Source organism: Acanthaster planci, linkage group LG03 (genome assembly GCF_054643075.1).
Source record: "Acanthaster planci isolate LZ-2023a linkage group LG03, COTS_SCS, whole genome shotgun sequence".
Taxonomy (NCBI): domain Eukaryota; kingdom Metazoa; phylum Echinodermata; class Asteroidea; order Valvatida; family Acanthasteridae; genus Acanthaster; species Acanthaster planci.
In genome coordinates this window covers 13,955,252-13,976,341 of record NC_141779.1, presented here as the reverse complement: position 1 = coordinate 13,976,341, position 21,090 = coordinate 13,955,252, and the positions used below count along the sequence as shown (strand labels likewise).

General features: G+C 40.8%; 2 protein-coding genes across 13 annotated transcripts in view; one reads left to right on the top strand and one right to left on the bottom strand.

Moving 5' to 3' along the window:
* LOC110990234 (cytochrome c oxidase assembly factor 1 homolog) overlaps window positions 1-21,090 on the bottom strand; it is a 58,586-nt gene that overhangs the window by 18,772 nt on the left and 18,724 nt on the right. For 5 of the 12 annotated variants that reach the window (XM_022255177.2, XM_022255188.2, XM_022255127.2 and 2 more), the window contains exon 6: window positions 3,736-5,176. The gene's annotated coding sequence lies outside the window, so the exon portion shown is untranslated. Of the gene's footprint in view, window positions 1-700; window positions 839-1,490; window positions 1,574-3,735; window positions 5,177-5,534; window positions 11,017-12,639; window positions 15,232-21,090 lie in introns of those variants that run through there. The other 7 variants (XR_015424628.1, XR_002599789.2, XR_015424629.1 and 4 more) reach the window with 7 other exon arrangements.
* LOC110990225 (metabotropic glycine receptor-like) overlaps window positions 1-21,090 on the top strand; it is a 50,925-nt gene that overhangs the window by 24,651 nt on the left and 5,184 nt on the right. Inside the window, exons 2-8 of the mRNA XM_022255114.2 lie at window positions 716-821; window positions 10,514-10,852; window positions 12,614-12,792; window positions 18,751-18,989; window positions 19,505-19,643; window positions 19,938-20,043; window positions 20,581-20,739. Of these exons, the coding sequence (XP_022110806.1) occupies window positions 716-821; window positions 10,514-10,852; window positions 12,614-12,792; window positions 18,751-18,989; window positions 19,505-19,643; window positions 19,938-20,043; window positions 20,581-20,739 (1,267 nt within the window). The remainder of the gene's footprint in view (window positions 1-715; window positions 822-10,513; window positions 10,853-12,613; window positions 12,793-18,750; window positions 18,990-19,504; window positions 19,644-19,937; window positions 20,044-20,580; window positions 20,740-21,090) is intronic.

Sequence of the window (21,090 nt, the reverse complement as noted above, 5' to 3'; positions counted from 1 at the left end):
GTTAAAAACATGTCGTGTGATTTACACATAAATTAATACAGCTCTTGGGTTACATTCTATCCTTGTATCCAGACATGTCTTTATTCAATTATGCTGTTATGATGGGGAGCTAAGTTTTCCGGTACCGGCTAGGTTTACTCGCATTACCGCCAACAGTATTTTCTTAACAATTTTAAAATCTTCGAAAGAGCTAGCCCTTCGGGGAAATAAAAATGTAAAAGAGAGAGGGGAAAAATAACAGAAAGGGTGGATGGGGGGTATGTTCAGTTCTTCCCATTCAGTGATGTAATTTCATTAAAACATTGCTACTTATTATCCAAATTTTGCTGCACTTAAGTGTACACGGAGCTAAAAGCCACCTCAGAGTTTGAGGCTAATAATTGTTACCAGTCAAAAAACCTCGCGTTCCTTTCCATGAAAATCAATGTTGGCTAGATACGTGTATATGTTGGCTAGATACGTGTACTCGTTTGTCACGTCGTATACAGGCCTATCTGGTGCACACATCTTTGACGGCACTTTCCTTTAGTGTATTATTACTCAGAAAGTTTATCGGTGGAAGACTTTAGCCTTTACAACCAAATAGACCTCTGCACGCGGTAAGGCTAGACGATCTTAGCATCCTTTCCAGTCCACATTAAGAGGCCGGCATTACAGAGTGTTATCATGTGCCTATTGCTTTAATTTCGAATGCATTGTTAATGATTGATTCCAGGGGCGTGGCCACAGTAGATGTTGATGTTAGATCGATCGACATCAACCAATGCGATGATGGAGATGGAGTCTACGCCGGGACACATAGATGCAGCAACACGACCAAGGTATTTGTCGTTTTATCCTAGTAGAGTAACGAAAGCTACAAACTTTGGAAAACGACAGAATACATGGAGGACGGTTCGCAAATCAATACGGGCGATTGACAATAGTGCACTTCCAAGAGTTTGCGTTTGCGTTGGCCGATCACAACACGGAAAATCTGTCGACCCTTTCCAAATGCGCATGGATCGACATATTTCGCGCACTGTGATTACCAACGCGTTACAAACTCTCGGAGGTGCACTTTTGTGAATCGCCAATATTCTTTAATTCCTTTGCCGTATCAATCACAGACAATCAAAAGTTCATTCCACTTGATTTGCCACAGTACACGGAACCATATGGATCATTTGACTGATAGGACAATCTTGTCGAGAATGCATCTTTGCATAGGAGGGTTAAAAGTGCTTCACATAATAATAAATTGATTCACTTCCTATGTCTCCAACAAGAGGATAAGCTCCAGCGATGACCTTTGTTAACCCACGGTTAGTGGACTAACTTGAAACGCTCAGAGCTTAACTGCGAAGCATTGCGAGTTACTGTCATGCCCATGCAGCCACACTGCCGCAACGCACACACACGGGAGTATTGAACTGGGCAGAAAAGGGGGTCTTGCGCCTGAGTGAACATACACTGGGTAAAGGCATATTAAGTAAACAAAAAATCACTCACCTACGAACAAATCATTTCATCCTCGATCTGAATGCTTGCACGTGTATTGAAACATCGGTGTTAGGCATTGAGTTGCAAAAAGCTGTCGACGTACCAAAAAAAAAAACCATCAAAAAACAAAACAAAAACCTATGGCTGACAGTGCTCTTTAATTAACAGCACACATAAAGCCGCACGTGTGACTCGTGGCCAAGAACGCTGGGGACATTGTTCATTGGTGTATAAGCACACAGAAGAACATTTATAAACGTGAACATACCCTTAATAATGAAACGCACACGTCAGTAACTGTAGAAGGAAATGCTAACACATTACTTACATGAACGTTCAGAGTCCATAAAACGGGAATTGCTGTTAAATAGTGTAAATGTGTTCGCGCAGAAACACACTTACTGAATATTAATGGCTTTATTTTTTTCGGTGTTTTCTTTCTCTTTTGAAATGGGTAGACCTGTATCATGTAAATAGTACCCCGGATTGGCGGGTAAACTTACTCTCAAAACATTACACTCGAAAGTCGTTGCGAATTCGCATTGAGGGAAAACGCGTGAGTGACGTCAACGCAGCAACGGTCACGAAACCGGCGACTGTCAGACTCGAGGGTATAAACCTGACCTGACTATCACGTGACGCTGTGCTCAGTCGAGCACGTAACGAATATAGCACCCACCCTCATTTTGCACAACTTGACAAAACGCGGAATGGAAGCCCGAGTTCACTGTCGCAGTCATGCATGGCATGTCGTCAAATTAGGTCTTGTAAATGCTGCACAAGGTCGAACAGGTGATTCTAACGAAATCGGGGTGCATGTGCGGGTGCTCATAAATTAGATTATGGGTGGCACGTGGTGCATATCAATACTCAGAACTACTTTGTATGGCACGGAGTGTTATATGGTAATTGGTGTTATTCGTCTCCTGTCTTGCCTCTGTCTCCGATGGTGCAATATTATAGTTTCTTTGGACAAAATCACGTCCGTTGGCGCAGCACATGATAAAATATACTCCTTCTAATTAACCCAAAGCCCCAATGCACTTCATTTATATCTGGGGAAAATAAATACATTAATAAAAAGTACAGTGCTATCTTCATAAGACAGCAAGAAAAACCCGCGGAAGTACATATTGTGCCACTTGGACAATAGTCACAATACATTATATCCAATATATGGTGCACAAGGAAGGGAAATACGCTGCAATGGGAATAAAGACGATGTGGATATAAAATACCCCTTAAGGTTATAAGTACTACTTTCCTAAGTGTGGGGCGCCGTTGGCAGACGGGTATATGGGTGCAATGAAAACATTGTATTTAAGGTTGTGCCAGATGGACAGAGGCCCAGATAACTCTACAAATCAGAGACAGAAAGTCAAATGATAAGGCTGTCGAATGTTAAAAAGCGCTTTCAGCATAAAGGTGAACCTCCCTACATTTAGTTACAAGATCATCTCCTGCAAAACAACTGCAGGCATTTCTGGAACATTCGAGACGAACAATCATCTACTGCAAAAGTTTGAATTTGGATTGATTTCTTCTTCACTTTGCAAGAGAGGATGGTGTTCAGACGTGCTCTCCATGTCGTGCCATAAAGAGTGCAATGCCACATCACTGTAATCATGCCGCCCATTAGCCCATGCGCCCTCTTTTCTGGTCCACTCTCTGCTCACCGGGGTCACTCCTATCACAACACACCATGTTTTGATAGCACATTGTGTCCCACAGATCCACGAGGATGACGCATTACACGCGAGCGCCCAACGACTGTTAGGTTTCCCCATCGCTCGACTGTTTGCGAAAAAAGTAATTCCACTGGGACTACACAAGATCAGCCATTTTAAAATATATCTAACGCAAGATCATAACGTCCTACACCCAAGAATGTCTATGTCCTTCTATTTGTGCCCACCTGAAAAGTGAATTGAAAAAAAAAACGACAGCAAATCACATTAGCTCCTTGGAAAGTCTTAGTCAACCTTATAAAAGGCAACGATGAGACATCTTCCTTGTAGGGGAGGGTGGTAATGATACCAAAGAGGGCAAAATATCTAGACCGAATTTATAAGTCATACAGCAGTAATTGCCAATACACTTCTCCGTGCATAATTCATAAAAGTGCCAAATAATTGTGGAATTTGGTAACATTATCTACTCTGACGCTTCCATTTCCTTGACAATTTTACCCAACACAAAAGCTTATTATACCTTCAATCAACATGATATTAAATGATGCCACAATGCAAGCACTTGGGAATAATACTTTAATTTCAGCAACGTCTCTGTATTCACTGAGGATGAAAGACTCCAGAGGCTCTATTCAGCCAGGTTTCTATTAAAATAATCGCTTATATTTGTCTTTATAGTACTTCCTATCAAAATGAATTGAATTACTTCTTTGGTACAATTGATACACACAGTGGCGCCATTTGCAATGGGTACAAAGAAAAAAGTCGATTTCACCATAAAATGTAACTCCAATACGATTAGATTGGATAAAAAGTGCAATCTTTCCCATAGGCTATCTACAAATCGACAACAGTGTGTTTCTTACTAGTGCGGCAGTATGAGATTATGGGGTTTCATTGCCACTTTAGCCAAACATTTATAGTAATATTCTTCGATCACATTTTCAGTATTCATCGGTGCTCATGGGCAATCAAATGTGGGTGGCCTACTTCTGCCAAGAAAAGAATACTCTTTTAAAACCGATGTTAGTCCATTATCTGAGGTGTTGAGAATATGTTGTCGTCACCGTATATGCTTTGTGTTAACAGATCTCGAGTTGGACAAAATGTCGGTGTAAGTAGTAAAAAGTCTCGAATTCCAACGTTTCCTGTGAACAATTTTTTCGAATGTTGACTGAAATAATTCTCAACGTTGATCACATGTTCCCCTAGAGCCTTACAGGAATGCATCACACACGTATAAAGGTTTTGCAAGGGTTTCTTGTTTGATGGTTCAGCTTTCCGTTGGAGCGATTGCGTTTTGCAGGATGAACAGTGGCACGTAAAAGCTACACCTCAACATTTAAGAATTCATAAATGGTTTGTTCTTTCTGGAAATGCATGATCGTGAAAAGTTATAATTACACGTTCTCAAAACATCGTTTATTAACAATGACATATGCCTATAATTTTTCAGTTTCAAATACTTCATGGTGTACTTTACACCTAATGGGTTTAAATCTTAATATGATTTAAAACATGACAAATTACGCATCTAAGCATAAAACCTTCAGATTTTATAGAGGCCATTATGTGGCATTCATCCGGCTCTTTAAGAGTCTCCATGCGCGCGTCAGCCCACACGAAACAAAAACCAAACATTTCATTAAAGGGAAAACAGTTGCGTCGAACCTCCTAAGGTGAAGGAGGGGGCACAAAACACGCTCGAATGAAGGGAGAAACCGAAGGTCGGACGCTAGGAGTAGTAACACAATTTAATAGGATTTGCAGCTTGCGAGTTGCTATGGATGAAATTGATTTGAACGCATCAGGCTCGATCGAGTGGCGTAGGTACAGTACCGCACCGGTTTGACTGGGATGGACCTCGAGTTGGCAGATAAGCCCCGGCGTTGAGACGTCGCACGGTTGCCGCTTCACTGCACCGGCTCCGTCAATCCCTCGAAGGTCACACGATTGGATGAAACACACAAAACCGGTGAATTTGAAGCTTGGCCGTAACTTGCCTAATGAGAATCAGAAATGCAGGAAGAATCGTGAGCTAAATGATCGTTTTAGGAACGGGGAAGGCGGCATATTTATTCAAGCAACTATTTTACACAACAAATGTGCGGCCAAAGTTCTATCCAGTGATGTAATCGAGTACTTTTTGAAAACCAAGTTCTCTACCAAATATTTAACTAGTTAGGAGGAAACAAAGCTGAAGTACACCGGCATTTGATGGTACACGCATAAAGGTAAGATTACAAAGCAACATGATGACTTCAGACCATCACTGTTTGATTAAAAGTACTTTTCTCCTTAAAACTGAAATTTTACACAACTGGGAGTGTCTGAAGTCTAACATTTATTTTGTAATCTTACCTTTGCACATTTACCATCAAATGCCTGTGCACTCTGCCTGTATTCCCTCTTACCCAGTTCAGTATTTTGCGGAGAACGTTGGTACTCGGAAAGTACTCGACTACAACACTGGTTCTATCACAAAACAAACTGACCTTGTTTAAAGGTTTTGGACAACGTAATTGAGTAAGCAAACACGTCTTATAAGGTTGACAGAGAGTGGACTTTAAACTTATCATTGCGTAGCCAGCAAGTGTAGTCGGAATCCCCGAAATGACCAACATGGAGCAACAGAATTCTGCAGTTTACTTTGTGCCGCCCACTATCCATGGGCGTCACATTTCGAGCAATATTATATTGCATTACACGGAAAAAGCGTTTTTGAATGGAGAAAAGCACCTGTTGAACCGAAATTAATTTTTTTTTAAACTTAAAATAATAATGTAATAAAATTAATAATAATTTTATGGACGGGGACTTTACTTTGTTCCAATCGCTACAGAGGGCGCTGTTTTTATGGCTCCCAACATTTGAATAGACTGTAGTGTGAGGTTGCAAGTGGGGCAGTCTTTTTTCTTTTCTATATGCGCGTGGGTCCTGGATCATCGCTCTTCCGAGTAGCAGTTGACACACTTTGCCACGCGACCAAATCAAGTCACTGGCTGAGTCACATCTACAAGTCTAATCACTGACATGACGCACAGCACATTTCTGACATTTTCTGAATGTCGATCGAAGTCACTTTTTTAGCCCATGCAGGCCTTCTTCTCCACACGAGATGTGGAAATAAGCTTGATGCAATCGGCGCCATATTTGGTCACTGGTTTAAGCGTCTAGCAATAAAAAAAGAAGAAAAAAAGAAGAAAAAGAAAAAAATTCGCAGCATGCATTTTGCATCAAGGCTGGGCTGTGTGGTCCGGGATTATGTTGGGAGCAAGTCACTCTGTTCTGCCGTGGTGCCTTTTGGAAAAGCACTTTCAGGTCCGGGACTGTTTCTTGACAGTGAGGTTCCATTCAGAGTGATGTATCACTGGCGGACATGGAAGGTAATGAATACCAGAAGGCGGGCAGGTGCGCCACCCGGTGTCCCTTAACCCCCTGCAGCTGCAAGCCACTGCAAGGGGTAAGATCCTACATCATAACGACGATGACAGTTTGTATGAAGTGTAGTATCTCTGCTATCGCGAGTGCATTATGCGCAGGGTCATACTTTGGCCATTCAAACACACTCGCTCCTACTACACACCAATGCGTTACTAATTAGCATTTTTTATTCATGATGTGCTGAAATGAATAAATGATTATTCATATACTTTCCTGAATGTTGGTCAATGTGAATAATTTACAAAGTACTGAAAAATCAAGTAAATATTCAAACATTTTAGTTACAAACAAGAGAAAAGCTTTCGTGCGATGAACAAACGCTAAGTGATTAGGCAGAAAATCGTCCAACTGTAGTTCAATGCCATCATGATGAGAACAATTGTGATAAAGGAGAACAGTGAGTTTAAAGTTTATATTTACCGTAGAAATTTAATGCAACAAGAAAGCAGGTATTCAGTCAAGTCGTGTACTGCCTGATGCTTATTATATCCACCAATTTTAAGCGATTACAGGCAATTTCGCAACAAACACAAACGGAAAATGCTAATCCAACATATTTTATGACGTTACTAGTCCAATTTGGACAATTTTCTTTTAATAGGGACTCACAAATTTTTGAAAGCAAGTTATCTTTTATGACTTTCAAATAAAATAATCGAGGGGAGGGGTGGAAGTGAGGATACCCTCCCCGTCGATACCAATCTACTACAACTGTAGATTTGTAAAACATTAACTTAATTCGTGATGAATACAATTATTGTGGACAGCAAAAACCGTAGATTCGTAACAAATCTACAGAATTTTCGTGTAACAGTAACTGTAGATTCGTAATGTATGAATCTACAGTTTGCTATGGATTCGTAAAAATAATCTACACTTTGAACAAAGTAGTAACGTCACAGAAATAGTTTAAATAAGAAGATGCTTCACGATTTTACATTGATTTCGAAGATTAAAAAAGATTAATGATTAATTACCTGCTATGTGATATCTGATGAGTTCATTGTAAAACTGGAAAAACTTGAAATCTACATTAATGAATCATTTGATAGACAAGTCCAGAAAATATTTTCAACGATTTTCTCTTTAAGCATTTTTCAGAAACATTTTAGCTCTTTCTACTTAACTTCTGGTCTAATGATGTCATCAGCTTTAGTCCTCAGACATGCGCTGAGGTTCAAAACAACTTTTGAGCTCGTGCGTCGCACCATGTTGAAAAATTCCCTACTAAAGACGCTGTTGCTATAACTCCAGATTCGGTGCAAGCTTTTGCATAGCGACCGTCATCTCTGGAATGGACTGGTTCCTTTGTGCTCTTCTTATTCATTGAAAACAGTGTATTGGTGCAAGGCGTCTCTTATGCAACTGAGCAAAAGCTTGCCCCGAATCTCGAGATATGGTAACAGTCTCATTAGTATGGAGAATTCAAATTATGCTCACGTGAATTTCACAAACTCCATGTACCAGATTTTATTAAAATTTCACTCGCAAAAGGTTTATTCAAACCGGGTGTTGAGCCCAACTGAATAGCACTTTAGCATACAAACGAAAGCATCTCCCTTTCGAAAACAAGCGTACAGTAGCTGCGCATTTTGTGGCACTGCGGCAAACATTGGTTTCCCATGCTCACAAAATAGCGGTGAATATTTGTGAACGAAAGGCCCATTGCACAAAATGATTTGGCACATGACATTTGAACATTATAGCTAGCATAGTGCCTCCGTTATTAGTGGAAACCTTCCAGATGAGTCGTGATCACGCGAATACGCTGGCGTGCGGTTTAACTTGATTTATCTATATTTGTTCATCCAAGAAATATTCAGTTTTAACAGGTGGGAGGAAACCCCGGAGAAAACCCACGGACGCTGGTAGGGATTGAAAAACCAATCCACATGTGGACCGATCCGGATTCGAATCCAGGTCCCCGGAGGTGGAAGGCAAGGAAAGAAACACTACGCCAACCTTACTCCCCGCCCACTTGCCTTAACTTCTGACACATTGCTGATCTCTGTAGGCCTACAGAGATTATTTTTCATTCGAAGAAAGAGTTCCCATAAAATTTTCCTGTATACTGCCTGTATACGCACAATGAAAGGCACAATATTTTTTTCCAGCAAATTGGCAAAAAACAGCAGTCGGATGCCGACACAACCAGGCAGGTGAAACCGGCAATGCTGAAATTGCCCCCATTGCATTCAAGCAAAATGATTTTCTGCATGGTCTATTAAAGTTATACTCGCAGCACGTCAAATAGGATTACCTTACGAGGGAAAAAGGTATTCAGGTGCTTCCAAGGATGCGTTGTGCTTTATCCTTGTTTACTAACCGACGGCCAGTCTTTGGTTAGATGACGTCTGTTATTAGGTTGTTCGAGCAACACTGACAACGCATCACGCCAGGGAAGAGGCAACACGCACAAGCTAAGTAGGAGCGGATGGAGTTAGGTATAATCAGGTTCAAGCACGTGGTGGAACAATTCCAAATCCCCTTTTTTAAGTGGGGCTGCGCAGCGACTGTTTACTATGATAGGAGCGGGGCTGTAATTGGCAGCACATGATGAATTCCTCTAACTTATCGCTGAGGCTGATCTGGACTTGCTGCTGAAGATGCCATCTACATCCTATTCCGAGAGACTGCATCACGTGGCACCACGGCAACAGAGCAGAATACATGTGCAATGTGAATCTCAACAAGTAATCTGGCTCTCCAAACGAACACAGCTCCAATATGTGTGACCAGTTGGTCTCGAGTACAAGATTTCAAAGTGTGTATGAATGGCTAGTAAATTTCAACCAAAATAACAAGACGGCAATTAGTTTCATTGCCAAAGTTAACACTATCATTCTACGTTTGTAAGTCACGAATAAATAATTGCTCTTTTTCTCTCGGATGCATAGAAAACTGAAGTGACTAACTGTAACGAAACCAACGCCCTGACCACCTAATGGTCTTCATATTAATGATTAACAACTAGCCGCTTGCTCCTCCCGTGGGTAGCACGCTTGTTCACAATCACACCGTGATGGAGCGAAATCTTACAGTACAAGTACTCAAGATGGTGGATGCTTCGGGATGATACAGCGGTCAGGTCTATTTGCATGTAGCCAGAAGTTCTCAGCCTCGGTAGAAAACAGCTCACTCCGGCACAGTGCTCGAACTCAGCCACCGGGAGCACATGGGTCCGCGTGCTTTAATAACCTGCCCTACATACATGTATAATGCCAGTAACCAAGCAACAAGTCAAGAGACACTACAACTACGAGAGATAGGGAAGAGAAAGAAAGACCCACGATGGCAATTTTCACTAAGTTCATTAACATCCGCAAACTTCACTTTCTCAAGATCACAGTATGCGACATCTTTGTTCTCCTTTCCAACGCGCTAATAAAATCTACTCTCAGAGCAAGAAACCACCGTCATTCGGGCAACTTCACCCAAGAATACTTGCCATAAATTATGAACCAATCACAGTGCACTATGTAACACACCAGCCACTGCAAGTAGGTAGGCCTAGTAGCCAATGTGTAGTACTTACATGTACTCATGAAAATGCGTACTGTTTCACTCATCTACTAACTCACACGATTTCATGTCCATGAGAAATTAAAAAACATTAAATGAATAGCTATCTAGTCTTAGATTTTCAGTAAACAAATCTGATGAATAGATTAATGACTTAGGTGGTCAAGTTTCCAATATGCCTTGGTGCTTTACTACCTCCGACATCATGACATATGCTGGCCATGCCTTATTTTTCTAGGAAAATTTTGATGTCACGAGACTTCATTTTATGGTACTCGTGTTTTCAATTTCCGAACATTATCAATAAGGATACACATCTATTCCTTTCCGGGTATACGCATTTAACAACCCACGTTGAACTTTGTTCCCGACAGTGCGTGCACATCCCTGGTATGGGATTTCAGAGTGGAACCTACATGTGCGTCTGTCGCGACAGTTTCTACTTCCCGGATAAGAGCCAGTCAAGGGACCACTTCCAAGGCACCGACGTGGAACGGGAGTACCACCTGATGCAAATGGGCCAGCCCAACATGTACGAGGAGGGCTTCGCCTGTCTGCCGTGTCGAGAGGGCTGCGAGACATGCATGGATGACTCGCCCTGCTTCCTGGAGAACGACATCCTGCTGCGGATACTCATACTGTCCGTCCAGGGCATCTGCATCTTCCTGACGGGGGTGCTGGCAGCGGTGGTCTTCAAGTACAAAAACCTCAAGGTGAGGGGCAAACAGGGGTAGATACCCCAGGAGGTGGTGCAGGGAACAGATTCTTTGTTCAGATAGCTGACATAACTAATACCTGGCAGGGTCATCATCATCACCAAGTTGACACCGGGCTTTCTGTAATAGTGACTGCGTGCATACGGCTGACGAGGTTGCAACTGTCAATATAGAAAACAGGTAGGGGGAGGGGGGCTAAGAAGGGGTGTAATCACAGGGTTTATTAAAAAAGAACATCTATAAAGTTCTGTATGCAAAATCCAAATTAAAAGCGTACATGTAAATCAGAAGGTAATTGAAGTTGCTTTTAGAAAGGCTTACTTCTCATTACAGGAGGAGGTGACTTCGTTTCTTGTTTGAATACCACACATAAAATGCTCATTATTTCATTGTGCATTTTACAATATCTCCGCATTTCAATTCCGGAGTGCGCATTGTAACATTAGACAATTAAATTCTAACAGCAAATCACTAATGAGTCAATTTAAGCAGTCGCTTCAGTGCAAATATGTAAAGTAACCCTTCACGGCGATGCCAGAATGCCACTCTGACCACTTTAATTAATCCAGGTCATTAGCCGTTTTACTGGAATGCTCAGCTCGAAGCGCTGGCGTCAGATGAATTGTCAGAGGATTTACCAGAAATGGTATTTATTTCTAACAGGATTGCAAGGGTTGTTGTTTCAATTTAATGCCACAGTTTAACTGCCATTGGTTCTACAAGCAGCTGGTTTTAATCATTTACTTGACATGAAATTATTTTCATCCAAAGTATGCGATTCAAATACTAGGGCCAAGCTTTTCTTCTCACACGGGTTCAGTCAATGCGATGACCCTCCTCTCAGAAGAATTTCTAGAAAAGCTTACTGATGAAACTATACGTCTAAAACAACTGCAACAAAGCTGTCAAAACGTCTTTTGCAAGACCTAATCTTTTACACCACAATGAAGTGTATGCTTAATTAATGCCATCCTTCAAAGCATTTCCTGTGTGCACAACACAGGCTTTATGATCTATCTTAAGACGTACACTTTTCATTAAAACACTGTAAACGCAGTAATTTCCGTCAGGCTTATTCAATTTTTTTCATCCAAAGAATCATCAGAATGTCCTCAAAGGTGTACATGATGGGTATCGGGGCATCTCGTACCCGAGACAACTCGTGCCCGGGACATCTCGTACCCAAAATTTCACACCCAGGACAATTTGTACCCGAGACATCTAGTACCCGGGACATGGGGGATGTCCAACATTGTACACGATGCACCCAAGCTGAACCATCTTCCGGGACATCAACAGGGACATGTTTGCAGATACTTGTTCACAGAATATCAATGTTCTTGATTTTGCCAGGGTAAAGCCCTTTCAGTTACAAACAGTTCTCAATACAGCCACTGGGGGGATGAGACAATGAAGAAATTCTCCGTTTTAGGGGTAGGAGATACACCCCAGACAAATATTACAGGAAATCTCACAGAATCAACTACGGACTGAAAACCCTATCCACCTGTCGACCTGGGTGGGATTCCGGATTCAATGAAGCTATGGTGAGCAGAGGTGGGTGGCAAAGGAAGCACCACTACACCAACCTGACTCCCCAGAGTATTTTGGAGTAAAAGTCTTTAGGTTCAGGTGTAAAGCGACCAAACAACACCATAGACAATGCTGAGCGCGCTGGAAAGCTTTGGACAAAACACGGAGCTGGATCAACACGGGGCTGGATCAATAATACAGTTTATATCTGGTTTGGCCTTGCAGGTGATAAACTGTGATAGTCCGTGGATGCTGGTGGTGGTGCTCCTGGGGGCATTCCTACTGTACTCCGAGCTGGCCGCTATGTTCTTCCATCCCTCAATCCTGGTGTGTTTCATGCAGCGCTGGCTGCGCGGCTGGGGGTTCGCCATAGCCTATGGCATGCTGGTCCTGAAAATATACAGGTAAAAAAGGTCCCCAGAATGGCAAAAAAACTGCTGTTAGCACAAAATACATGTATCTGCTTACTGTAATGTCTGAAGTAATGAACTGTAATCATTCAAAAGACACAACTGATCTTAATTTTTACAGGGGCATAGTAAGGCACTATATTGAAGACTCATCACAAGACTGTCCTGAAGACCCATCATAAGACACTACCATGAAGATCTATCACAAGACACTATTCTGAAGACCCATCACAAGACACTATCCTGAAGATCCACCAAAAGACACTATCCAGAAGACCCATCATAAGACACAATCATGAAGACCCATCACAAGACACTATCCCGAAGACCCATCATGAGACACTATCATGAAGATCCACCAAAAGACACTATCCTGAAGACCCATCACAAGACACAATCCTGAAGACCCATCACAAGACACAATCCTGAAGATCCATCACAAGACACTATCCTGAAGACCCATCACAAGACAGTATCTGCAAGACACATCACAAGACACTTTGCTGAAGATGACTCTTGCAACATGAAAATCCATGCAAAAGCCTTTACGTGTACATTTGGAATTACTTTGCAAAACATTATAATGATCGTGAAAAATGTCTCATTCAGAAATCCCTTAGCTTTAACTTGCCAAGCTGGGATTGCTTTGTTTGGGCCCTTTCCACACAAATAAAGTTTGTGAAAGAGTTATCAATTTTGATCACACTGCTGTGAGGATACGGCAGTCTCTAAGGCACAATAAAACTGCCACCTCCATGGCAACCTGCCACAGTCGTCATGGCAATTTATCTGTCAGTTCCTTTCCTTGGATAAAAAGCAAACATCCATGGATTAGCTTTGTCCCTAATCCCGTCGTTCTCCAAAGGTGAAAGAAATACACAATTCCAACTGTGCCAGCATACTCCTCAAGACGATGCACAAGACTCCATTACACTGTATTAATGTTGGCTGGGTGTGGTATATATGCAGTACATCCGACGTTAAATGTATACATGTATACATGATGCACTCGCAGAATTCCACAAATAGGCATCATTTTCATAGCCTATGAGCGCATGTACATGTACGTGGATGTATCATATAGGGGTGGTTTCTTAAATACCAAGGCGTGAGAATTTTTTTTTAAATTGGGGGGAGAAGAGAGTTTTGTGGTCATCTACAAATTTTATTACAACCCTGATTCTGGCAAAAACAGAATTCGTTACAAAATCCCAACATTGGCATCAAAATGGATTGCTAAAAGTAATTGAATTTCAATGTCTATCATGACTAAGTAAACACCAAGTGAAGGCACTATGTGCGTCTGAAATATTTGTTCCTGACTGCCTGAAAATGCACTTTTATTAAACTGCCAGTCTGCCAAATATTTTTGGATTCGACTGCCAGTCTGCCAGATATGTTTGGGGTAGGACTATAAAGAGAAACAAACATAAAACTTATATATGGCATGTACTCAAAATGAAAATAACTCTACGAGAAGGTTTACATACGTGTTAATAGACCATATTCGCGGCGTCCCCAATTTCAGTCGTATTCCCCAACGTAGTGTATTTATTTGAAAACGTTAAATTCAAAGAACCTGACTATCTTCTACGATTTCATTGTGACCCCCCCACATTACCTGGTACCATCCCATAAAGGGTTTCAAATTCATACTGTACGTTCAGGAATACGAATGAAATTGGGGACGCCGTGAATACGGTCTATTGTCACATTTCTGTAAAAGGTCTGCTAAATTTCTAAAAACCCTGGCTGACATGCACGTACATGTACATCTGATGAGCAGTTGGTGATGCTGGATTCTTCACTGTGGATTTTATCTTGCCCTCTGACTCATATCACATCTTGTCACAGAGATTTGGTTTTTGTGACTCTCCTGCAGAATGTGCACTCCACATGAGTAACGTCGAGTGGTCAGTGCACATTCTCTGCATTATTTGCAGCCTCTGAATTGTGCTATTCTCCAACAGAGAGGAACTGCAGCTTTGGAAAAGCAAGCATGGTTCATATGACCACTGATGTCTTGATTACATGTAGGTGGTACATGTACAACTCAATTTATGCGTAGTTTGTGCATGTACAATTACATGTACATGTAGCTACATGTATAATCACACAACGCTTCTCGACTAACCTGAGAATGACTCTACCTGTCTACAATCAGTGGAAATAAGATGCATAAAACCTTGGAAATCTCCCAGGGTTGAAATTGAGATTGATAGCATCTCAGTTGCCTCATCACATGCCATTGATCAGTCAGCACAATTCAATAAATGAGTTCCGCCTCTGTTTATTGAGCAAGCCCTGGCAGAGTGCGTATATTGTACATGTAAGTGTACTTGCCGAGGAGATGGCATGGCCTGTCATATTGTTGAATGATGGACAAAAATGAAGGAATTGTGGGTCTGCCGCTTCATTGCTTTTCACAGAAACCTGCGTCAGTGATATGGATAAAGAAGCATGTGGCTGTCACCTTTTGCTTAAGCGATAATGAAAGTTGATAATGAGATACACACAGAAATACGAATGATGGACACAACAAGCATGGTCAAAGTAACAATGTGAAAGATGCTCCCAAGATTTATACAACGGTCCTTCATGACCAACCCTTCTTCCTTAAATAAGGAAACATGGGAGAAAGACTTTGTGATGTTTATTTGAAATAAAAAGACACCATGCCACGACTTTTACAATGCCCAAGATGAGGGTAATAATGCAGCCTTCTTCAAACAGCTTAATCGTCATGAACAGCATACAGTATGAGAACACACCATTTAATCAAAACGTCCATTACCGACAGTAATGCACTCTGCAGAATGCATTTATACATGTACATTAACAGAATGTACTGTTCATTACTTGGTAAGCTCTGCCCAGTAATTTCTGCCTCAGTGCATAACACTCCAGCGGTTTCCCAAGCTTTGGATATTTGGCTGTCAATATAACACTTCCAAATGACTGATCTCTCTTGGCTTGGAGGATGAAATTAAATTAGCTTTTTGATTTCACAAACTGCCCCCAGCTACAATGTACAGACCCATGTGTATCACACACTCATGATTTATTACGCTAAGAAATTACTTTCGGCACATGACTTTCCCCAGGGAGAGTTTCTTATTTAGTTGCACTTCAGGTAAATAGGAATTTAAAAGTCAGAGTGGTCCCTCATACCATCATCTTACATTTCTAAATTCAATACATTCAATTTCAACCACGTCAACCTTGCATGGTGGAATTGATAAAGATGACATCTACAGATACAGTTACTCTGAGGGGAAGCTTCTGACATCCCATGTGGAGAATGTTGTCTTGTGTTCTTATTTACCTCATGGATATGCATTAATTACATGCATAGCCAAGGTAAATACAGGTATATTTGCATATCCTTTTTTGAAGGGGAGAGGTTTACTTTCCAAACCCGACTGCCCCCTTCAAGTAACCAAACCCAAAACTACTCCCTTAAAGGAAGGGAAATGCCATTTTCCATAGTTCTTTGACTCAGCTTGATACTGTTTCTCTATTTATACTTGTGGACTGAATCAGGGCAACACTTAAGCACTTAGCAATGTCAACAGGCTGTCAGTTTTGGAAATGTCAAGCATGCATGTGCACAGTTTAGATGGTGATGTCCCGGGGACCGTACGTGGTTCTACCGAGACCATCCCTGACAGCCAAAATAAATCGGCCCCAAATAACTTGGTCAAAATCATCAATGCTACTGATGACCACAACTTGCCACACAGCCCTTTAATTACAACGGTGAAAGCTGTGCAATGCCAGCCTTTCCAAAATTAGAACACAAAGAACTGAAGCTGAAGTAAAGAGTAAAATGGTATGCCATATAAATTCATGTTACAATCATCATATCATACGTACATGTATTTGGGGAATTCCAGTATTACGTACATTCAGAGGCTATGAGCACTTTGAAAAAACAAGCTTAAGTAATTACGGTGAAAGTTTATCTCTAATACAAAAATGGTATCTAGTTCAAGTCAAGTTTACATGTATAGGCCTCAGTATACATGTACATACTGTATGTACACATAACAAGACACGGTTATATGTACTTGTACATGTACGTACAGTACATATACCTTGGTGAATAAGGTATGATATGGAAACATCAAATTGTGAACATTACGGGCACTACACAGGGTTCCTGCACCTAAAAAACAGTTCAATTCTGTGACTTTTCCGTGACCAAATTATGAAACTCCATGACCCAATACCACAATTTCTTGGACTCTTTGGACTTTTAAAGTTGCAAATAAAATAACACATTTTTGCACTTATTTCTGAGAGCAGTAGTGTTTGAAAAATTCCATGACTTTTCTGTGACTTTTGTCATTTTTACCAAATTCCATGACTTTTTCGTGACTTTTCCAGGCCCCGAGAACCCCGACTACATTTTAACATTATGGACGTTAAGTATGTGAAATCAATTTGATAATTTCACACAATTGAACTTGAGAAGACATACTTACCGGTACATATAATCATATAGTCAGTTCTTCATGTTATTATTTTAGGAGCCAGAACACATTTGACACAATATGCACCACATTACAAGAAGCTGTCTTTATGACCATGTCTTGCTTCATGTAGCAGTTATAATGTAAATCATTGTATCAGACCGTACTGTAAAACCGTAATTTTACCAAAAAAAAATTGGGGGGAGGGTTCCACAAAACATTATAGGGCTCTAACCATATCCAGTCACTTTGGTTTATGTCTCTAACATTAGGTCCCTTACATGTATATACCTGTAGGTCTCTTTAATTCAATACCATATTTAAGGTAGTGGTGCTTGCAGTTTTGAGATTTCCTGATCATTCCACTATTCAGCGTTACAAGGTTGTGAACATGTATTATAATACTGGCACAGCCATACATGTACATGTGCCCTATGGGTAATGTGCAGTGTAAGTAAAAGGTGGCACCTGTAAGAAATGACTGTGCAAGCAGTTGAGGTACTGGTACATGTACACTGTATACCAACTTAAAAAGCATGTACAGTGTACATGTATGGACTACCAAACCTGAAAGAAGTGAGCCGGTGGACATGTTTGCTTTCTCGATCTGCATCAGTTATGACTTCTATAATGATGTCCCACATGATAGTACCATTGCTATTGATTCAAGATGTTCAGTAATATGTGTATAACCAGTTACCATCTGGAGGTATTTATCGATGACGGGTGACAGGAGAGCAGAATCTATACCAAGGAATTGAAGATGGGTAAGGGTGAATCCACACCCCAAATTTTATTGGGGGGGTGGAACTTTGGGGTATTTAGGGGGGGGTTAATTCTGAACTTTTTGTCTTACTTTTTATGGCCTCTCTATACATGTATGTAGCGTGAGGCCACATTTTGGGGTTTTTACAATGTACATGCTTTTGGAAGAAATGGAAGTGAATCAGACCAACAACAGCCTTTCCTCATTCTTTTTCAAAAAAAACAAAAAGGGCACCTTTGTTTTATTGCCCGCTTCCCTATCCACCCTTGGAGATGGGGTATTGAGTGAGGAGTAACGGGTGTACACAAACACAAGAACAAATACAAATGAATTGAAATGGTGTGTCAAAGAAACACCTGTCGAAAGAACCTACATTGAAAATCTCTGTTTGTGATCCTATGAAAATAATGGAAGATGAAAATGGAACCAACCAAAATTGTACTGGGACCAGGACAAGGTTTTGTTTAGAAAAATATTTATAGAACAATACGACAACAAAACCAATGTTGGTTTAGCCACAGAACGAGTGTTCCACTCTCCAACAGGTTTTTGCTGAGACAGTAGAGAAAGCAGTGATCCATATTGATGAACAAACTGTCATGGAATCTTTGAAGTGAAGAGTGATCAACCAGCTTTAAAAGGTCGTGAAGCTGAATTCCAGAATTGTCAAACATGCAACTCTGTCACTGATGTTGCTCTTTTGATTTGCAGAAAGCTTGCCATCTTCCAAACTCGGTCAGCCACACGGGTCCTGGTCCGTGACCGCGACGTCCTGAAGTGGCTGTTCCTTATAGTCATTGTGCTGACCGGCTATCTGGCGGCCTGGACAACTTTCTCCGTGCAGAGTGTGAAGAACTGCAATGTGGACATTGTGACCATTGGCTTGACGGATTCCGGCATGAAGTTCAGCATATGTATGATGGAGTGGTGGGATTATGTTGTTGAAATAAGTGAGTTCAGAAATTTTTTTTACAATTCAATGTTATGACTGAAGTTTGATTCTAACTAATTGGTTGATCCACCCTGATTATGTGGTTGAAATAGGTGTGTTCAGAAAAAATTAACAATTTTACGTTATGATTGAAGTTTGATTCTAACCACTCGGTTGATCCACCCTGATTATGTGGTTGAAATGAGTGAATTCAGAAAAAAAATTAACAATTTTGCTTTATGACTGATACATATAGATTGGATTCTAACCAGTCGGCTGATCTTAATGAACATCGACAGCTGAGTGATTCAGACAACTGCACTGGCAATCAGAAGGTCACTGATTTGAGTCCAACCAAACATTCCAAAGCAAGCTTGTGAATATTTTACACTTGCTTGGAGCACAACCGAACTCCCAGTGCTCAGTTAGTCATAATGGGCAAACTAAATACTTAAAAGATAAATAAAAATCCATTCCCATGACTCCTACAGTATGTGTGCATTTTAATAATGGAATCCTATTCCTCATTTTCAGTTGAGATTCTGTTTCTGCTGTTTGGAATCTACCTTTGCTACTCAGTTCGTGCAGCCCCAAGTGAATTTCACGAGACTCGCTACATCAGCATAGCCATTTATAACGAGACAATCTTCTGCACATTTCTTTACATTACTAGGTAGGTATTTCATTTTACACTCATATTCAAACAAATCCAAAATGGACAAGTAGTTGATACAATGTTTCAGTCGAATTTCTCAGAATTCATACATACAAGTAATCCGATCATTTCATTCGCTTCAGCTGTACAGGTCACTGCTAAACACATTTGAAATCATCCTGCAGCTACATGTACATGTATGCCTATGCAGAAAACCTGTACTCTACTTCAAGCTTTTAAAGAGTTCCTTAGTATCTTTGGTAAATATTTTCACTTTATTCACAATTTATTTTTATCTGTTGTTGTTCACAGACATATCATATGGGGCAAGGTTGCTCCCGACTGGATTTATCTGATGTACTTCCTAAGGTCTCAACTCACAACTACTGTAATGTTAGCACTCATCTTTATTCCAAAGGTATGGCAACCTTTCACTTTGAAAATTAGCATGTGTCTACATGATAGTGTGTGGTATCTTCCACATAAACTGCAGATGAAATTACAAAAAGTATTTGTCAAGACAAATTAATCGGCTGAAGATGTATTATTATTTTAGAATTAATTTACCTGTGATAGATCTGGATACATCTAGATGGGAAAGTTGAAAAAAGTTAGAGGATCTTTACTTTACCTATGTTCAGTCCACCAGGTACAGCGCGCGATATATACATCGCATTGAACAATTTGCCAAAGTACTGTCACAGTTACATGTACTTTTCAAGGCAGAAAGCTCCACTCAGGATTTACACGTACATGTACATTTGGAAGAGAAAAGCAAAAAGGTTAGGAACCGCAAAACTGCAAAAATAAAAAAAATGTGAGAGGTTAAAGTACATGTAATGGAATGATGAGTGACTGTCACCTTTTAGTTATTTCTTCAAATATCTAGAAAAAGAAACAGTTTTATTTGAGCCCCTGATGAAATCTTCCTATGTTGTTTCATTTTGGTTCCAAGATCAAAGTCATACACAAGCTTCTGCATGACGAGTCCTTTCGAGAGCGTGTGAACTCACGGGTGGTGTACGATGGCAAGTGGCACAACTCATTCCATCGACCAAACTCCAGCTCCTCCAACATCAACAATGACCACAACTTCAGTCCTGAAGATGTCAGGGTGAGGGTAGGACGACTCAAGCCACTGACTTGTTTCATTTGCAGAACATATTTGCTTGAAGTCCTCAAATAAACAATTCCTTCCAAACAGCTGCAAATCAGTGCAAGGTGGTGTTACATGTATTTGTCATAGGCGGGGTTGGAATTGACGGCGGGCAGGACATGAGTTATTGTACGGTAGATCCAGAAAAAACTGGCTCATAGGAAAATTGCAGTGTTGAAGCGGAGTCCTCAAAACCCAGTACAGAGTACTCCGAGCACTTTAGGGGCCCGAGTCCTGGGACAAATCCAAGTACACTGGCAACGAGTCCGAGTACAAATCTCTGAGTCCGAGTACATCAAAGGACGAGTG